At 44.7% G+C, this 17,765-nt stretch overlaps 1 protein-coding gene and 1 long non-coding RNA gene across 2 annotated transcripts in view; both read right to left on the bottom strand.

Annotated features, from left to right (window-relative positions):
- Positions 1 to 17,765, bottom strand: part of LOC148129522 (uncharacterized) — a 268,357-nt gene that overhangs the window by 84,283 nt on the left and 166,309 nt on the right. The window lies entirely within an intron of this gene.
- On the bottom strand, positions 241 to 16,155 carry B4GALT3 (beta-1,4-galactosyltransferase 3). The gene is made up of 7 exons (XM_087943589.1): positions 16,025 to 16,155; positions 10,718 to 11,008; positions 8,462 to 8,697; positions 7,331 to 7,521; positions 6,642 to 6,764; positions 3,791 to 3,895; positions 241 to 2,318 (listed from the first exon to the last, which is right to left on the bottom strand). Exons 2-7 carry the CDS (start codon positions 10,968 to 10,970, stop codon positions 1,733 to 1,735), a joined length of 1,494 nt encoding a protein of 497 aa, XP_087799715.1. The 5' UTR covers positions 10,971 to 11,008; positions 16,025 to 16,155; the 3' UTR covers positions 241 to 1,732.

Here is a 17,765-nt window from a genome sequence, read left to right on the forward strand (position 1 = left end):
CACTGTTTCCATTGGGTGAGGGAATATTTATTTTTGTAAAAAAAAACAACAAACACAAATATATATATATATATATATATATATATATATTTGTAAAAATCAAAGAAAGGGCACCACTTCTGCCAAACGGCGAACGGCTACGTAAATAGAATAAATAAAATTACACATCATTGGCAGGATCTAGAGATTGTGACGTGGGGAGACGGAAGGAACAGGCTGGGACCAGCCCCGAAGCAAAAGGGGAAATAAATATATATTTATTGGGTGGGTGGGTGCAGGGAATCTACAAAACAGCCCAGCCGCTAAGATAGTGATAAACATCAGTCCGGTACGGAAAAGGACTTTTCCATCCAAGCCTCTGGAACAGCCAGTGAGACAGAATCTGAGTTAGACCGACTCTAAAAGCTCTTGAAGAGGATTTTAGATCGACGGAAACTTTAGGAATCGGCTTCAATAGCTTATTAACAGAGTTTAAAATTTCAAAGGAAATTTCCTCCTGGGAGGAGGAGGAGGAAGAGAAGAAAAAAAAAAAGAGATGGGAAAAAGGAGGAAGGAGGAGCAGGAGAGAAAGGGTAGACGAAAAAGGAAAAAGATGGAGAAGAAAGGAAGAGAGAAGAAAAAGATGGCGATGAGATGAAAAAGGGAAAGGGGGAAGGAGAAGAGATGAAAAGAAGAAGAAATGGAGAAACGAAGGAAAAGGAGGAGAGGAAGAGAAAGAAAAGATGGAGAAAAGATTAAAAAGGGAGAAGGAAAAAGATAAGAGAAAGGAGAGAAAGAAAAAAGGAGATGGGGAAAAAGGAGGAAGAGGGGAGGAAGACGACAAAAAGAAATGGAAGAGAAAATAAGAGATGGAAAAAAGATAAAAGGAGAAGAAGAAGAAGAGATGGAGAAGAAAAGAAGAAGAAAGAATTTCGCAACCAAGATTGCACGAGCGAACGCTTCCAAGGACACCCAGCGTAGCTTCAACTTCCAGGCGGTTTCTCCTTCAATCCGGGGAGGGGTGAGATTTTCCTGCCCCTGAGAAGAATCCGAGTGCCCTTAGGAGGGGCTTTTCGTCAGAAAATCTCTCCCCTCCCTCCGTTCCTTGATCCCATCTGGATTACTTGTGGGGGTGGGGGGCACAGCCGGGGCGGGAGAAGATCCCCACTCCCCATCCCAAATTCACAAAAGTCGAGAAGCCAGGCAAAAGCGAGGGATGCTTTTCTTGGCACTGGGGAGGGGTGAGTGGCAAAGTTCAGTCCCTCCCCCCCTTTTTTTTTAAGAGAAGGTGCGAAGTGGACAAGTGAGGGCCGGAGGGCTTTCCCCAAAGCTGCGGAGTTCCCCCCCTACTCCCCCCTCCCCAAAATATCCATCCACAGAAATCTCAGGCACGAGAAGTGGCCCCTTTCCCGAGCCGATCCCTTCTGTGCTTCCAGTCACCTCCATGTCCTACAAAGCGCGAGATGGACATACGGGTCCTTGGGTCCGATCACCTGCAATCCGGGAAGAAAGGATCAACCACCACCCCCCGCAGATACAGGAAGCAAATCCTCGAAGGATTCCCGACGCCGTCCTGCCGGCCTCCCGTTCGCCTGCCCCTTGGCTTGTCCAGTCTACCTCCGTCTGGCCCTTCTGCTCCATTGGCCCGGGGAGAAAAGCGATGGATATCCTCCCAAACGCCGAGCGGGGGGACAAGAGAATAAATTCTAAATTTTGACCTCGGGCTGACGATCTGGGTATCATCTCAAATCTTTTAATCTGCAGTTCTAGCACCCGTGCGATTTGTAGAGTCGGGTCGGAGAGCGGAGCTTGGCGCAGCGTGTCCGGACGAAGAGGGTGGCGAAGAGAAACCTCGTACTGGTTGGACTGTCTCCTTCTCGCTCTCCTTGAGAACTCGCTTGGGGACTTCCGGGCTGGCGACGGTGTCGCTGAACGTTTCGAGGGTGGCTTCCACCTTGTTGGTCGAAGCCGCAGAGCCTTTCCATCTCTTTTCGGCTCTGGGGCTTGGTTTGGGGTTTTCTGAGATCGGGGTGGGCTTCTCCCCCTTTTTATCTGTCTCTGGAGGGGGGTCCTTCCATCCCATGGCTTGGGAGAGCTTGGCAAAGGGAGTCTTACGCAGCATCTCCTGACGGAAATCGCGATTGCTGTCTCGCGGAAAGTCCCTCCCACCAAAGTCGGAGAGGAAGCCCTTTCCGATCTTGGTGGCCTGAGGGTTGGTGCCGATATCGGCGGTGATGTTGGTGTAAAGGGGCAGCAGCTCTTTGGACAGGAGTTTGTAGGAGAGAGAATTCATGCCGTCCTGGCTCCATGAACGGTATGTCCGGATCAGCAGATCGAACCTGGGAAGACAAGAGACGGAGAGCAATTGGCACCCGTATCCTAAAGGCCAAACATCTTTCTGAAAAGCCCATCTTGCTAGGGCTTAAACCTCTCCAACTGGAATTCATACACCAGAACTAAGCGGAGAAAGGGGGTTAGCTGTGGTTTATTGCATCAATTGCAACTGGCCACCTTTGCAAGGCCCTTGTCATGCCCCCGTTAGAATCTGATTCCGATGGGGAGGTCGAACAGCTGACGTTTGGCTCAGGTGGCTGTGGAGGAAACTGGGGAAGGGCACAGTCTGGCTGGGCATTCAGAGGAAGACCCAGGCCCACTCCCTCTTCATCCTAGGGCACGCAGGGAGGAACAGATAAGGGAGCAATGTGGATTACGGGGGGAGAAAAGGGCCCTGATTCCCTTCATTAGCTGCAGCTGGGAAAACAGGATAAAGAGGGTGTTTGCGCACCTTGCTGGAAGCAAAGAGTGCATGATCTTTGTCAAATCTTATCTGGGTTCTGGTGTCCTCCCAACTGTGTGTGTTTTGTTATCTTTTGTGTTCTGCAACTCCTTATCCTGCCCTGTCTCGCTAATTGCCGCAGCGTGGTTTGTGTTGGTTTTTATTTAAAATTTATATGTACTTTGGGTTCGGACTGGATTTCTTCCCTTTCAAAATTCTTCTTGGGAGAGTTTTCTCTCCAGCCGAGGATAACTGGACATTGGGGGGGGCAAATCGGAGGTATTAAAGGGACTTTACGTACTTTTGTGACTTTGTTGCTTTTGTGCCATGCCCCTTTTGGGTTATCACAAGGTACAAACTTAGATAACGAGTGAACAATCTTGTTAAGGACTTCCTGCAACATGGGAAACCGATTCTGGATTTTACATAACACGCATTTTCCCTTCATGTAGTTAACTAGCTCGGTGGGCTGGGTTCAACAGCCGAATAACACAGCTGGAAGGGACCTCGGAGGTCTTCTAGTCCAACCCCTGCTCAAGCAGGCAACCCTGTCCCATTTCAAACCAATGGCTGCCTGGTTTCTTCTTAAAAGCCTCTGGTGGCAAGTTGTTCCACTGGTTAACTGTTCTCACTGTTTGGAAATTTCTCCTTAATTCCAGGTTGCTTCTCTCCTTGACGAGTTTCCATCCGTTGCTTCTTGTCCTGCCTTCTTTGGTGCTTTGGAAAAATAGCTTGACTCCCTCTTCTTTGGGGCAGCCCCTCAAATCTTGGAACTCTGCTATCACGTCCCTCCTAGTCCTACTTTTCATTAAACGAGACATATTCAATTCCTGCAACTGTTCTTAGGTTGTAATCCTCTTTGTTTGCTCTTCTCTGCACTCTTTGCAGAATCTCAACATCTTATTTTATATCGTGGCGGCCAAAATAAAGCAGCCGTTTTTTTTCAAAGCTTCCCTCAGCCTGCATGCTGTTGTGCCTGCTGCAACATGGTAGGATTACACACACACACACACACACACACACCTCAATACTGACCTGTGAGGGTTCTGCTCGTTGCCTTGGTCACCCTGGTGTTTCACCATTTTATAATGGCCGACGGACACCGGAGGCCGTAAAATCTTCATCCCTCGGAAACGCACCCTGGAAAAATGGGATCCTGTTCCTTAATCTTGACAACTTTAAGATGGGTGGACTTCAATTCCCAGAATCCCCCAGCCAGCCTGCTTTTAAGAAGAAGGGACTGATTTCAAGTCCCAGAATCCCCCAGCCGGCACAATTTAAGATGGGTGGACTTCATTTCCCAGAATCCCCCAGCTGGGATGCATCTATTTGAAGAGAACTATATAGGGAAGGTGAATTATTCACAACGGGTCTCTTGAATCTACAAATCACAACGTGAACCAAAGTGAGCATCAATCCAAAAGGTTGAGGATTAGATCTTAGATTTTTTGTTAAAAAAAAACAACAGCAGATCTTAAAACTGATCGGCTCAATTTTTGCCTGTCCCAAGTCTTGAATAAAATTAAGGCTCCCATTTTTTTATTTTTTTTAAAAAACAGATTCTGTGTTTTGACAACAGCCTGGAGCCTTGACTTCCAAATAAGCAATTAGAAATTTCAAATTGCTCTTCTACCCCAAGAGATGCCTGGCTTAGCTTCAGTTTAAGAGCCACTGTTTTAAAAATTACGAATATTATTTCTGAGCTAAAAAGGCAGCAGCCAAGCCTCAAAACCGTTTCGTCCAAAAGCGAAAAGAGGTTTTTCACCTCGCCTTTTCCAAATTAAAACCTCAAAAGGTTCCCCAGCAGAGACGTTAGAGTTTGGCCTGCTTGGGAATTTAAGAATCTGTCTGAATTTTTCCCGTCATCGTGGCTCAAATCAGGGAGTGAATCCAGCACCCTGCAAGGATGGGTGAAAGGATGATCTGGTTTTGAGGCTTGCTGAGATACCCTTTTAAAAAAAAAAAACTTACCTGGCTGGCCCAGCCTCTAATTGTTACGTGTTTTGAAGGAAAATGAGCATGCAGGACTTCATAAGAGAGAGAAGTGAAGGTGAAGAAGGAGAGAAGGAAGGAAGGAAAGAAGAAAAACACAAGAAAAGGAAAGAGCAAGAAAGATGGAGAACACGACGGATGGAAGGAATTGGGAAGGAGGGAAAAATGGAGAAAGGAAAACAAGGAAGAAAGAGGGAGAACAGGAAGGAAGGAAGGAATTGGGAAGGAAGGAGAAATGGAGAAAGAAAACAAGAAAGAGGAAGGACAGGAAGGAAGGAAGGAAGGAAGGAAGGAAGGAAGGAAGGAAGGAAGGAAGGAAGGAAGGAATTGGGAAAGAAGGAGAAATGGAGAAAGGAAAACAAGGAAGAAAGAGGGAGAACAGGAAGGAAGGAAGGAATTGGGAAGGAAGGAGTTGGGAAGGGAGGACAAATGGAGAAAGGAAAACAGAAGGAAGAGAGACAGAAAATAGGAAGGAAGGAAAACAGAAGGAAAGGAAAGAGCAAGAAAGACAGAACAGGAAGTAAGGAAAGAAGGAACCGGTAAGGAAGGAAAACAAGGAAAGCAAGAGAGATAGAACAGGAAAGGGGGGGGAGATAAGAATGAGATAGGAAGAAGGAAGGAAAGCTGAGGAAAGAAAAAAAAGAGAAGATGATATGGTGGAAAGGCGAAGACAGGTGCCATTCAAGTTGCAAAACTGGAAATGAAGAATGGAAAAAATGCTGCAGACAGGAAGTGAAAACGAAGCCGACGTTACATGCAAGGCGAGAGTCAACGAGACAACAGAGGTGATGTAGAAACTGGACACAGAAACCATAAAGAAGTTTTAAAAAAAAAGAGAGACAGACAGACAGACATACAGACTGACAGGTGTCCAGAAGATAACATCATTCTCCCCAATAATGCTGATTAAAAAAAAAAATCTCTCCATTTTTGGCCCCGTAGCATGGCACAATTTCCCCATAGTCAGAAGGTGGGTATTTCACCTAAAAATTCAAATTCTACACCTGGTCCCAGCCGAGCTGGAAAAGCAGCACCTGACTGGAGGCTGCAAAGCAAACCAGGAAGGCTAAGGCAGGTAGAAACACCACCGGTAGAGTGCCAATCTCTTACATGAGCTACGAAAGACTGGCCGGCAACGCAATTCCATGCCAAGATAAGATCTCAGGTGTAAGAAAAGTACAGGTAAGACCTCAGCTGACGACGACAAATCATCATTTAACGACCCCCATAATCCCTTGCATTGGGGTGGAGTCTGGCAACTGAAGGGAGCTAACAGAGCGTATGAATGGCCGGATGCCCTCCCTGTTGCCAGTGTGAAGTTTCGTTCGGCAGATAATATTCGCCCTGCACCCAGAGAGAGAAATATCTGCCTCTACCCAGGGTCGAACTCACAGCTTCCTGATTGTGAGGTGAGAGCTCCCCCTCTCTAGGCCACCCCACCCACTCCGACTTACGGCCACAAACGGAGCCCCCAATGTCTGTTGCTAAGCGAGACCGTTGTGAAGTGAGTTTTGTCCCCCCTTTACGGCCTTTCTTCGCTGTGACGGATAAGCCAATCACTCCCGCTGTTCAGTTAGTAACCTGTTGTGAATCTGGCTTCCCCGAGGATTTGCTTGTTGGAAGGTTGCCAAAGGGGATCAGATATACAGATATAATCAGAGTTGGAAGGGATCTTGTAGGTCATCTAGTCCAACCCGCCTAAGCAGGATAACCAACACGTGATCCCGGGACACTGCAAATATGAGTCATTTGCCCAGCGTCTGAATTTTGATGGGGAATAGCGCAACGGTCATTAAGTGTGAAAACACTCCATTTTTTTTTTTCAGTGTCGTAGTCACAGTCACTAAACGGACAGTTGTAAGTCAAGGACTTATACGGTCAGCCAGTAACTCACCTCATGGAGATGTCATCATCCTCACCCCCCCAGCCCCAGTATTGGTTTGGGAAACCATTAATCTTCATATACTGGTCTGGGGTCAGGGCTGAAACCCCGCCGAAGTATTGGTAATACGGGAGCCTGGAAACAGATTTAACAGATCATCAGAGTGGGAAGGGAACCTTGTAGGTCATCTAGTCCAACCCCCTGCCCAAGCAGGAGGCCCTACACCCGTTTCTGACAGAAATCTCTTCTTGAAAACAGAGCAAACAGGGTTTAGGTGGGGCGTCCTGCAAGGGGTGGTGAAGCCGTCCCCGATTTTACGGAAAAGTACTTTTTGGTATCACGGTCGTTAAGCACAGGTGGATGTTGAACGGCCCCCTCCCGTAGGGAATAAAGAGGAGCGAAAGGGGTGCGGGGTTTTGGCAGGAGTTCATGAGGGTGAAGATCTGTTCTTGCATATTGTCTGCTACAGTGTGGCATCTGGAAGATAACGGCCGGGCAACTCTCCAAGCCTGATAAAGGCCTGTAACTGTAAAATATATTTTAAAAAAGGAGTTTATTGGGACGAGGAGTCTGCTTCGTGCTGTTGGGAAAGCCTTGGCAGCTGCTGTAAGCCGAGGATTTCCTGCAGGCCGCAGGATCGGCAGGTCAATTCCTACCCCGCCACCCGCAAGCCCTTCTCCTTCTTCAGATTCTTCCCTCACTTGTATTTGAATTTATTCATGGCCACGGAGACGTGTCTCGGGTTCCACTGGTCGCAAACGTAGAGGTTGTGGTCGTTCTCGGGGATGAGATCCACGTCGTGAAGGAAAAGGCAGTTCCACTCTTCGTCCTTCAGCGCTTCCTTCACCCCGACGTTGAGGAGTTTGGCCCGGTTAAAAGTGGCGTTCCCGGCCTGAGGGGGCGGAAAAAGAGACACAAACCGGGATCGTGGGTCAATTATCGGCGACAACAGACAAATGCTTGTAAAACCCTCGACTTACGACCACAATGGAGCCCAACATTTCCGTTGCTAAACAAGACGGAGCGGCTAAGTAGGGAGTTAGGCCCTGTTTCCCCTCCCCACGCTGCCCCCTTACCTGCACTGCCCCTCCCAGGTGATTTTCGGGCCTTTTTCGGCTTCCCAGAGGCTTGAGGGAAGCCTCTGCAGCCTTTGCAGGCCAAAAAAATGGGCCCGTTTCGTCACTTCTGGTATTTCCGGAAATACAGAAAGTGACAAAACGGGCCTATTTTTTGGCCTGCAGAGGCTTCCCTCAAGCTTCTGGGAAGCCGAAAAAGGCCCGAAAATCAGCAGTGAGGTAAAGTTTGGGTTAGGTTTAGGGTTCTAATAGCTCTGCATGCTACAGGGTTCACCACCATGGCTCTATGGTATGGGATTTATTTTATCAATGGTTAAATAATAAAAATGGAAGTTGGAAACTGGGAAACAAAATAAAGAAGATCTGTTGAAAGAGATAAGTAACTAGTATGACTAGTATGCTGAATATAACTATGTTCACATGGTAGAATTAATAGGTGGAACATTACTACGTTAAATATGGCAGAATCCCTAGTCATGTAATGAAGGAGGTTGTCATTCTGATGATTGTTTAACGAAGATATTTGTACACACTGTTCAAGCGAAGAGGGAGCGATCAAACTTCATGACGCTAAGTGAGAACTTGGTTAAGTGAGTTGCTCTGTTTCTTTCTTTTTCTTTTCTTTTTTTTGGGCTCCATTTCTTAAGTGAGATCAGGGCACTTGTGATTAAATTCATTTGCTGCCCGCCTCATCGTAAAACAACCGTTCCTTGCCTTGAACCCGCACACTCCTGGCTTTTTTTCGTACATGCGTACCTGGTGCACAATATAAATGCCGTAATGGAGCTGTTGGCGCTGAAGGAAAGGGTGCAGGTAGTACAACAGGTGTCGCAGGTGCGTCTCCCGGTTGCGGTGGGGGATGATGATGGCTGTGCGGGAACGGGGCTCGCAGTTGGAAGGACGGTACCTGCCTCCTGATTCGACGGCCGGGTTTTTCTCCTGAATCTGCTGCAGCGTGGGCACCTGGCTGAAGCTCACTATCAAAGGGCCAACTGAAGGGAGGAAGGGAAGGGAAGAGAAAGAAAAGAGAAAGGAGGAAAGGAAGAAAGAAGGAAGAAGGGAAGGAAAAGAAGGGAAGAAGAGAAAGAAAGGGAGGAAAGGAAGATAGATTGATTAGATATAGATAGATAGGTAGGTAGGTAGGTAGATAGATAGATAGATAGATAGATAGATAGATAGATAGATATAGAGATATAGAGATATAAATATAGATATATTACAAACAATTCTAAAAATAGGAGTTCCAGGTATACTTGTAAAAGAAGAAACAGACATCCTGCGATCTCCGGAACTTAAAATTACATTTAATGTACTTACTAAGCTTTCGTCAGTTTCTGCTGACATCATCAGAGTTTTAAGCTACCTTTACAGAGATTTCTGCCTTTATATATCATTAATCAATTTAGCCTTTCCATGCATAATCGGCCCTCTCAACTGCCTCCCAACATTACGGAAACAAAACAACAGAGCTAATTACGTTCTGGAGGTGGCAGGATGTCTGTTTCTTCTTTTACATACATACATACATAATTTGTTTTCTTAAGTTTTCGCGGGTACTTACATGTATGGTATTCAGCTTTGTTCGGGTATTTTCCCATTATAGTTGTGCTTTTAAAGTTGTAGCAACGTTTCGGCAGAATCTCTTCTGCCATCATCAGGCTTCTGTATTGACGAACAGACGAACACAATACAGAAGCCTGATGATGGCAGATGAGATTCTGCTGAAACGTGCTACAACTTTAAAAGCACAACTATGTGACGTGGGAAAATACCGAACAAAGCTAATACGTATGTATGTATGTATGTTGGTGGGGCACTTCGTATCGGGGTCAACGCAGGCAGCACCATATCCAGGTGTGCAACAAAAGTACTTCCTAAGGGCAAGCCCCCACCATTCCCCCCATTTCACCTGTTTTAATATAGGCCTTAATTTGGGGGGAGGGGCTTAATTTCATTTCATGCCTATAAAACATGCTGGGGCTTCCTATTGGGGAGGCCGTATTGTTGGAGAAACAGGGTACACACACACACACATATTTGTTTTCGTAGATTTTCAGGTACAGGTATGCAGGTCTTGGCGTGTTCTGGTCTTTTCCCATGTCAGATTGAGAGCACCTTGGCAATGTTTCGACGAGGTCCCACTCCGAGAAGCACAGAGCCGAAGAAGCAAGCCTGAAGATGATGAATGAGACTTCATCGAAACGTCGCCTAGATACTTCCAATTTTACGCGGAGAAAACCCGAATAACCAAAGATCCACATACAAATACCTGCGAAAACCTCAGAAAACAAATATATATATATTTTCATGTATGTATATGTGTGTGTGTGTGTGTGTGTGTGTGTGTTTTCTTAAGTTTTGCGGTACTTACATGTATGGCATTCAGCTTTGTTCAGGTATTTTCCACGTCATTGTAGTTGTGCTTTAAAGCACAACTACTATACTGAATCCATCTACATACATACATACATACATACATACATACATACATATATATATAATGTATATATATATAATGTATATGTATATGTATATTCAGTCATTTATTCATTATTCAATTCCTATAGTTGCCCATCTCAGCCAAACATTATTTCTCTATTGCATGGCACATCCAGATCCCGTTTCAGGGAAAAGCTTAACCCTAACCTGTGAAACTGCTTCGTTGGAGAATCTGATTCATGACACTCCCGGGGGGGGGGAGAGAAACAGGGTCACAGGGGACTGTCCATTACCTATGCCAGAGTTAGCGTCATTTAGGTTAATGCCAGCTAATGTTGCTGCTAATAAATCTTTTGGATTCTTTTGAAGCTTGGCTGGAAGCTCATGATTTAATTAGGGCAATCGCCGGAACCCTGACACCACCACTCACAACTTCTGGTGGCAAGTTGTTCCACCGAGGAATTGTTCTCGCCGCCAGTAAATTTTTCTCTTTGGAGATCCCAAAACCCACGCTGGACGTGCCAAGAGATTATTTTTTTTTGGGAGGGGCGAGGCAGGAAGACCTGGACTCACTCAGGTACGGCGACCGATCCGGGCAGTAGGGCAAAGGTCTGCTCGTGCTGGGACGAGCCGGCAGCTGGAAGAGCAGGCTGAGGTTGGCGTAGACATCGTGCCGGTGGGAATAGTCAAAGGAAGGGCTGGTGTCGTGGCCGAAGATGGAGGCCAGGTTGCGGAAGCCGCCGAAGGAAAGGTAGGCCATGAAGAGGAACTGGAAGCCAATCAGGAGAGCCAAGGTGCAGGGCCGGTCCAGGAATCTGCGGAGCATGGCGCTGGGAGCATCAGATCAGGCGCCGCCGCGGGGTTCTGTAGCCGGGAGAGGAAGGGTGAGAAATGACCCACCTCAAAAGAAAGATCTTCCTTCGGTTTCCATCCTGCTTCTCCCCTCCCTCGTACTTTTCCTCACAACAACCCTGAGAGGTGGGGTTGATCGGGTCTAAAATCACCCAGCGGACTCCTTGTTCTAGTCCCAAAGTAACCAGCCTTCATACATACATACATCTTGATTGGTTGATGGAGTTGATGTTGGTATAATGGGCTGTGTGATGGCCTTGTGAGTTTCGTTGTGGAGATATCCTGGATCTTGTGCTGTAATCTGCTGGGTCGTTTGTTTTGTAGTGATCTTTTTTCCATTAGCCTCTCGTGTTTTAACAGCTTGGGTAATGGGTTGTGTGATGGGCTCGCGAGTTCTTTTGTCAACTCCATCAACCAATCAAGAGGCAGCAGCGCAGCCAACCAGCCCAGCACACCAGCCCCCACCACCAGTATTTATAGAGAGACGGCAGCTCCGATCACACACACACACTGGCACAAAGCCGAAAGCACCAGCCTGAGGATGGCGAGTGGGACCTCGCTGAAACGTCGCCAAGATACTCTTAATCTTACACGGGAAAAGACCCAAACACACCTAGACCTACATACCTGTACCCGTGAAAATCTACGAAAACATGTATGTATGATGTATGTATGTATGTATGTATGTATGTATGTATGTTATTCAGCTTTAAAAGCACAACTATAATGATGTGGGAAAATACCCGAACAAAGCTGAATACCATACAGATACCTGCGAAAACTTAACATATATATATGTTAAGCTGAATACCACATATATATATATGTACACACTGTACTATATATTAGTATACTATATACTAGTACTAACTCGATACCCGTGCTCCGCTATGAAACTATGTGGTGGGGCTTAGTTTTGGGGGAGGAAAATAAGGAAAGAAAAATTGTGCCTCTGCCTACCAGCATCCATCTGTATTCATCTGACTAGCATCCTGTCAGTGTGTGAGAGAGTTGAGGGCTGTTTTGAAACTGAAAGAGTATTTGCTGTGCGAGCAAGGAGACAGCAAGGTGCCTGGGCGTGGCTTAGCTCAACTGTTCTGTACTGAAGCTGCTTGGTGCTGTGAAACTGGAACTCCTCTCCTCTGCTTGTGTTTTGCCTTTGGAAGAGATTTCTTTTCAGGTGGGGAGGGGGAGTAGAACTCCTTAGCATAGAGCGTGTTAATAATAATAATAATAATAATAATAATAATAATAATAATAATAATAATAATAATAATAATAATAATATAGGAAATACTCTAAATGATGGTCATTTGGAAAAATCCTTTCTTAGTGAGCCCCTAGAAGCCAAGAGGAACATACGTGCCCGATTTCAAGTTTGTAGGCTTTACAGTTCTGGAGACTTTGTGATGGTGTGTGAATGGCATTTTGCTTTTAGTTAGTTAGTTAGTTAGTTAGTTAGTTAGATAGATAGATAGATAGATAGATAGATAGATAGATAGATAGATAGAAAGTATATATATTATCAAAGGGCAACTAAAAGAAGGAATGAAAGTATATATATACATATACTGTATGTATGTATGTATGTGTATATATATATACTGTATATATATATATATATGTATATATGTATATATGCATATATGTATATATGTATGTATATATAAAATTATTTGTTCCTCCTTTTAGTTGGCCCTTTGATAGTGTGTGTGCGCATAAACACACACACACATGCTATTAAAGGGCCAACTAAAAGGAGAGAGGAAAGAAAGAGAAAGGAAGGAAGGAAGGAAGGAAGAAGGGAAAGAAAGGAAGAAGGGAAGAAGAAACGAAGAAGGGAGGAAGAGAATATATAAAAAGCATTAGAAAGCATTTGAGTCAATGCTCAGGAATGAAGGATGCCAACAATTCCAAACGCATGGATTGGCCCACTCATAAAATACAGTCATTCATATTCTTTTTTAAAAAATAATTATTAATTTACAAAGCTGCTCCGATATCGTGATAGCAATCTTTCCGCCCCAATCCTCAGGCGAAAATGCTGATTTTAAATGCCCTGTTAACTAGCAAAAACCAGTTCCATTTTTCCTTGTCCAGCAAATTCTGAATTTCCTGCCCAAAACTCCCTATGTGACTTGTTGGCAAGCAATTCCCTGCAGGAAATTAATCACAACAACAATAACAAGAAACCATATATCTTTTTAACAACAACAGCATATCCTTTATTTCCTTTCCATGCCACGTAGTCAAAGAGAAAGAATACTTAAAGAATACGGGCATTTATTTGGCAGAATTTAACCAACATAATATTTTGCAGAATTAGATACAGGCCGTCCTCAATTTACAACTGCTCATTTTAGTGGCTGTTCAAAGTTACAACGGTACTGAAAAAAAGGACATACAACCGTTTTTCACACTTACGACCATTGCAGCATTCCCCACGGTCTCGTGATCCAAATGTGGACGCTCGGCCACTGTCTTGTATTTATGATGGTTTGCGGCATCCCCAGGGGGGTCACGGTCAATGGGGGAAGGTGAATTCACTTAACGACCAACCATTGAAGCAATTCACTTAACAACTGTGTCAAGAAAGGTCATAAAGTGGGACAAAGCTCCCAACGAGATGTCTCACAGAAATGCTGGGCTTGACTGCGGTTTGTTAAGTCGAGGATGACCTGCATACGGAATCTGTTTATTTGGGCAGCCTGCACATTTCCCCATTTTTATTGTGAAATATGAGTGAGAAGAGACGGCCATGCATATAATAAATCCAAATTAAATTCAATTAACAGGAGGGGCTTCAGACAACCACTCTGCCCGGTTTCAGCTTGGGAAAAAATACAGGCTTGGGGGAAAAAAAAAACTGGGATTAATCTAGGAAGGCAGCTGGATGGCGGTTTCCAGCCGATGAGCCTTAAATCCAGATTATCCCAACAAGGCTGCAAGCAAAGGACAGAATTAGGGGAAATAATCACATCTGCTTTACGGAACGGACATCAGAAATGTCCTCCAGATGAGAACAGATACAGATAATCAGAATTGATCTGGAAGGGACTTTGGGAGGTCTTCTAGTCCAGCCCCCTGCTCAAGGAGTAGACCCTCTACCGTTTCAGTCCTCGACTTACAACCACAAACGAGCCCAGCGTTTTTGTGGCTAAGGGAAACAAAGATCGGCCAAGTGAATTTTCATCCTATTTTATGCCCTCTCTTGCCACTGTTGTTAAGCAAGTCATCGGGCTTTCCCCCTTGACTTTGCTGGTCCGAAGGTCGCAAAAGAGGAATTGTGTGACTTCCCCATCCCCCGGGGAACCATCGTAAATATGAATCGGTTGCTCAGTGTCCGAATTTCGATCCTGTGATCGCAGAGAGGCTGCAAACGACTGCGTGAAAAACGATCATAAGTCACTTTCCCCAGTGCTGTTGTCATTTTGAACGGCCACTAAAGCAAACTGTCATAAACTGAGGACTCCCTGTAATCCCTTCCTATCTTGGTTTTTTTTTCTGCTTTCCCCACAATTTCCTTCCTTGCTTCCCAGCCTCCAAACCCAAGAGCCCTGTGTAACACCGAAGCTGACACCCCTTGATCCCCAATTTCACCCCAGGTTCAAAGCCGGGAAGGTGGAAAGAAAGGATGGGTGGTTGTTGTTTTTTTTAAACACTAAGGTGACCAACTTTTTTACAATGAGAAGGAGGACACAAATAAATTGAAGAAAAAAACAAAACCAAAGCAAAATTCAAAACAAAATTCTCCTTTGTGGAGCGCATGCGTCTCATAATCGCGTCTTGCTGCAGTGTACCAATCCTTGGCAAATCGTCATGCCAAACACAAAAATGTCACATCGCACACAGCGGATCGGCTCAGCATCGATCAAATACGGAAATTTACAGATTAATCTTCAAATATCAAAAAGGAGGACATGTAAGGAGGCCACTTTTCGAGGGAGGACAGAACTTACAAAAGGAGGACTGTCCTCCCTAAAGGAGGATGGTTGGTCACCTTATAAATACATTTTTAATTTTTTAATTTCCACAAACACGTCATTGTGTGAACCGTGTGGCTCCAGGGTGTTTCCCATTTTAAAACAAACATGATATCTAGTTTCACACTGATAGGATTAATTTTCTTGCATAATTTCGTATTAATACGTATTATCGATCTTAATTTTTTAATATTCCCGTGCACTATTTTATGTCAACCTCTCCATTCTTCTTTTATCACTTCTTTTATTATAAATTTTATATTAATAGTCGTATTTGCAGTATTTAGCAAGTTTTGCAAGTTGAAATAACCATTCATAAAATTCATATTAATTTATGTTTTCTATTCTTTATCCCCTTTTTAAATTCTTGATTGTGCCACCATTATACTTCAAACGAAGTCCCGTCCTAATCCCAGTTATAATGGGGGGCTTTTTCATCCCTTCTTGCTCCCAGTTAAACACCCTGATGTGGAAATTGGGAAAAAGCAGGGAAAAATAAGGATATTCCAGGCAGCCTTCGACTTCCTCCCTTCAAAGTTACGTCCAATCCTAGTTTAACCAACCAGGGAGAGACAGCGTCCATCCTGGGCCCTCCCCAATCATGGCTTGCAAAAGCCAGACGCGTATGCAGAGCGTCCCACGCGTGTTGTGTGAACGCAGCTGGGAAGGGGAAAGAGCCCTTTGCCCAGATCTCTTTCCTAGTTTAAATCGTTTGCAAAGATGCTTATTAGGCTGGGAAACAGGGGGGGGGAAAGGGGTTTCCTCCAGCTAACAGCCCCCAGATCGGCTTGCTTGGCTTCCTGGCCCGGCTGCCTGATTGCAGCTTCTCCCCAAACCCCAAAGGGGAGCCCGGGGATCGCAGCACCTATCATCCCCGGAGCCAAAGCCGGTTGCAAAGAAAGGTTGCACAACTGAGCTCTTTTGCAAGCAGGCAAGGCCCTGGGGGAGGCCACTGCGGAGGAAGCCGGGGAGGGAGAGAGGAGGGGGACACCCAGGGCTGCCCTCCAAGATGCTCCTCCAAGGGCCAGACCCCTGACCCGGGTACCTGATCGTGGGAAAGAGGCCCGGATCTCAGCCCCGCCCCTGCATCTCCTCCGCTGCCATCACCGCCTTCCCGCAGGTACAGCTTCTCCGGAGGGGCGGGGACAGAGAGAGAGAGAGAGAGCGAGAGCGAGAGAGAGAGAGCAGGGGTTGTGACGTCAGACAAAGGGGGAGGGGCCCTTCCCTTCTCGTCCCCGCCCCTTAAAGCGCACTTCATGCACAAGGAATAATAATAATTATTATTATGTACTTCATTCATTAAACATGAAACTCAGGTCAACTCAACATTCAAAAACGCATCACAAATACCACTGACTGATATGGTTGATATGGGTTTCTGCCAGCATCCTAGGTATCAACCAAGTAGATGATGATGATGATGATGATTATACTATTATTATTATTATTATTATTATTATTATTATTATTATTATTATTATTATTATTATTATTATTATTATTAGTATTATTAGTATTATTAGTATTATTAGTATTATTAGTATTATTAGTATTATTATTATCACAGCCTGATGTTCAGACTGGATTTGGCTTTTTTGTCTACCTATCGAGTCCGTACCAAGGACCTGGGATAGGCAAATCTGGATGTTTGTTACCGATATCGCCGCAGGATGGAAGCTGTTCCAAGCAAAGCTGCCTTCTGCAATTGACTGACAGCAAATTTATCAATGCCTGTGGTGTTCAACTGGTGTTTCAGTTATTTTGGCACCTATTACTATTGGTACTACTCCGTTAATCTGTTAAAAACGAGAGTGTTCCTAGGGGGCAAATGAAACTGAGTCACACACATCCCCTCCTTGGGTGGAGGTCGTGGAAAAGGGGCAATGGAGGAATGGGAATTAATTAAACCAGGGGTGGGTTAAGAAAGTTTTTTTTTTCCCCAACTGGGGGACTTTAAGACAGGTGGACTTCAACTCCCAGAATTCCCCAGCCGGCATGTCAGGCTCAAGACATCAGAGCCACTCATGAATATCCCAAAGGTATTTTTTTTTTTCCCAAGAGGCAACTGGACTTTCTGGTTATTCTTTGAAGAAAAAAATAATTCAACCTGTCAAACCAGTGTACTTATTGCAGAAAATGGGTGGAAGGAGAAACTGACAGGTTTATTGCATCCTTTGTGGGTGAGAAGAGCAGCCCTATAATAACACTGGATAAATAATGAAAATAAATAGGAAGCTTCCTGCCCAGTGGAGTAGGAATGAAGAGAAATTACGAAATCTCATCCGTCATCTTCAGGCTTGTGTCTTCGGCTTTGTGCTTCTTGGAGTAAGTAATTTACTTCAAGAAGCACAAAGCCGAAGACACAAGCCTGAAGATGACATCGAAACGTCGCCAAAATACTTCCAATTTTACGCGGGAGAAAACCCGAATAACCAAAGATCCACATACAAATACCCGTGAAAACCTCAGAAAACACACATACACACACACACACACACATATATCTTTTTTTTTTTAAGTACATAAGTGCTTAATAAACAGTTTATTGTCTGAATCAATTTACTTACACAATAATAATACTGAGAATCATAATGATAACATTTGTAGTAATAATATCGTATAATCCAATTCTTGCATTCTTTGCTTATACATATCAGTGATCTTTCATTGTCTAATTTCTACCTCTTTTATCTAACCATTGATAAGGCAAATCCATGTTAGAAAGTATTCTGTTTCTTCCTTATCTTTTATTATTAATATCAGTCTATCCATCTCTGCACATTCTA

This window comes from Notechis scutatus, chromosome 14 (genome assembly GCF_049901735.1).
Source record: "Notechis scutatus isolate UNSWTSFEM ecotype Mainland chromosome 14, rNotScu1.2, whole genome shotgun sequence".
NCBI classification, from domain to species: domain Eukaryota; kingdom Metazoa; phylum Chordata; class Lepidosauria; order Squamata; family Elapidae; genus Notechis; species Notechis scutatus.

Coding starts and splice junctions, on each gene's coding strand:
- B4GALT3 (XM_087943589.1), bottom strand. CDS start 10,970: ATGCTCCGCAGATTCCTGGACCGGCCCTGCACCTTGGCTCTCCTGATT. Junction 8,698..10,717: donor GGATCGGTCGCCGTACCTGA/GTGAGTCCAGGT, acceptor TCCTCCCTTCAG/TTGGCCCTTTGATAGTGAGC. Junction 3,896..6,641: donor GATGATGACATCTCCATGAG/GTGAGTTACTGG, acceptor CCATTTTTCCAG/GGTGCGTTTCCGAGGGATGA.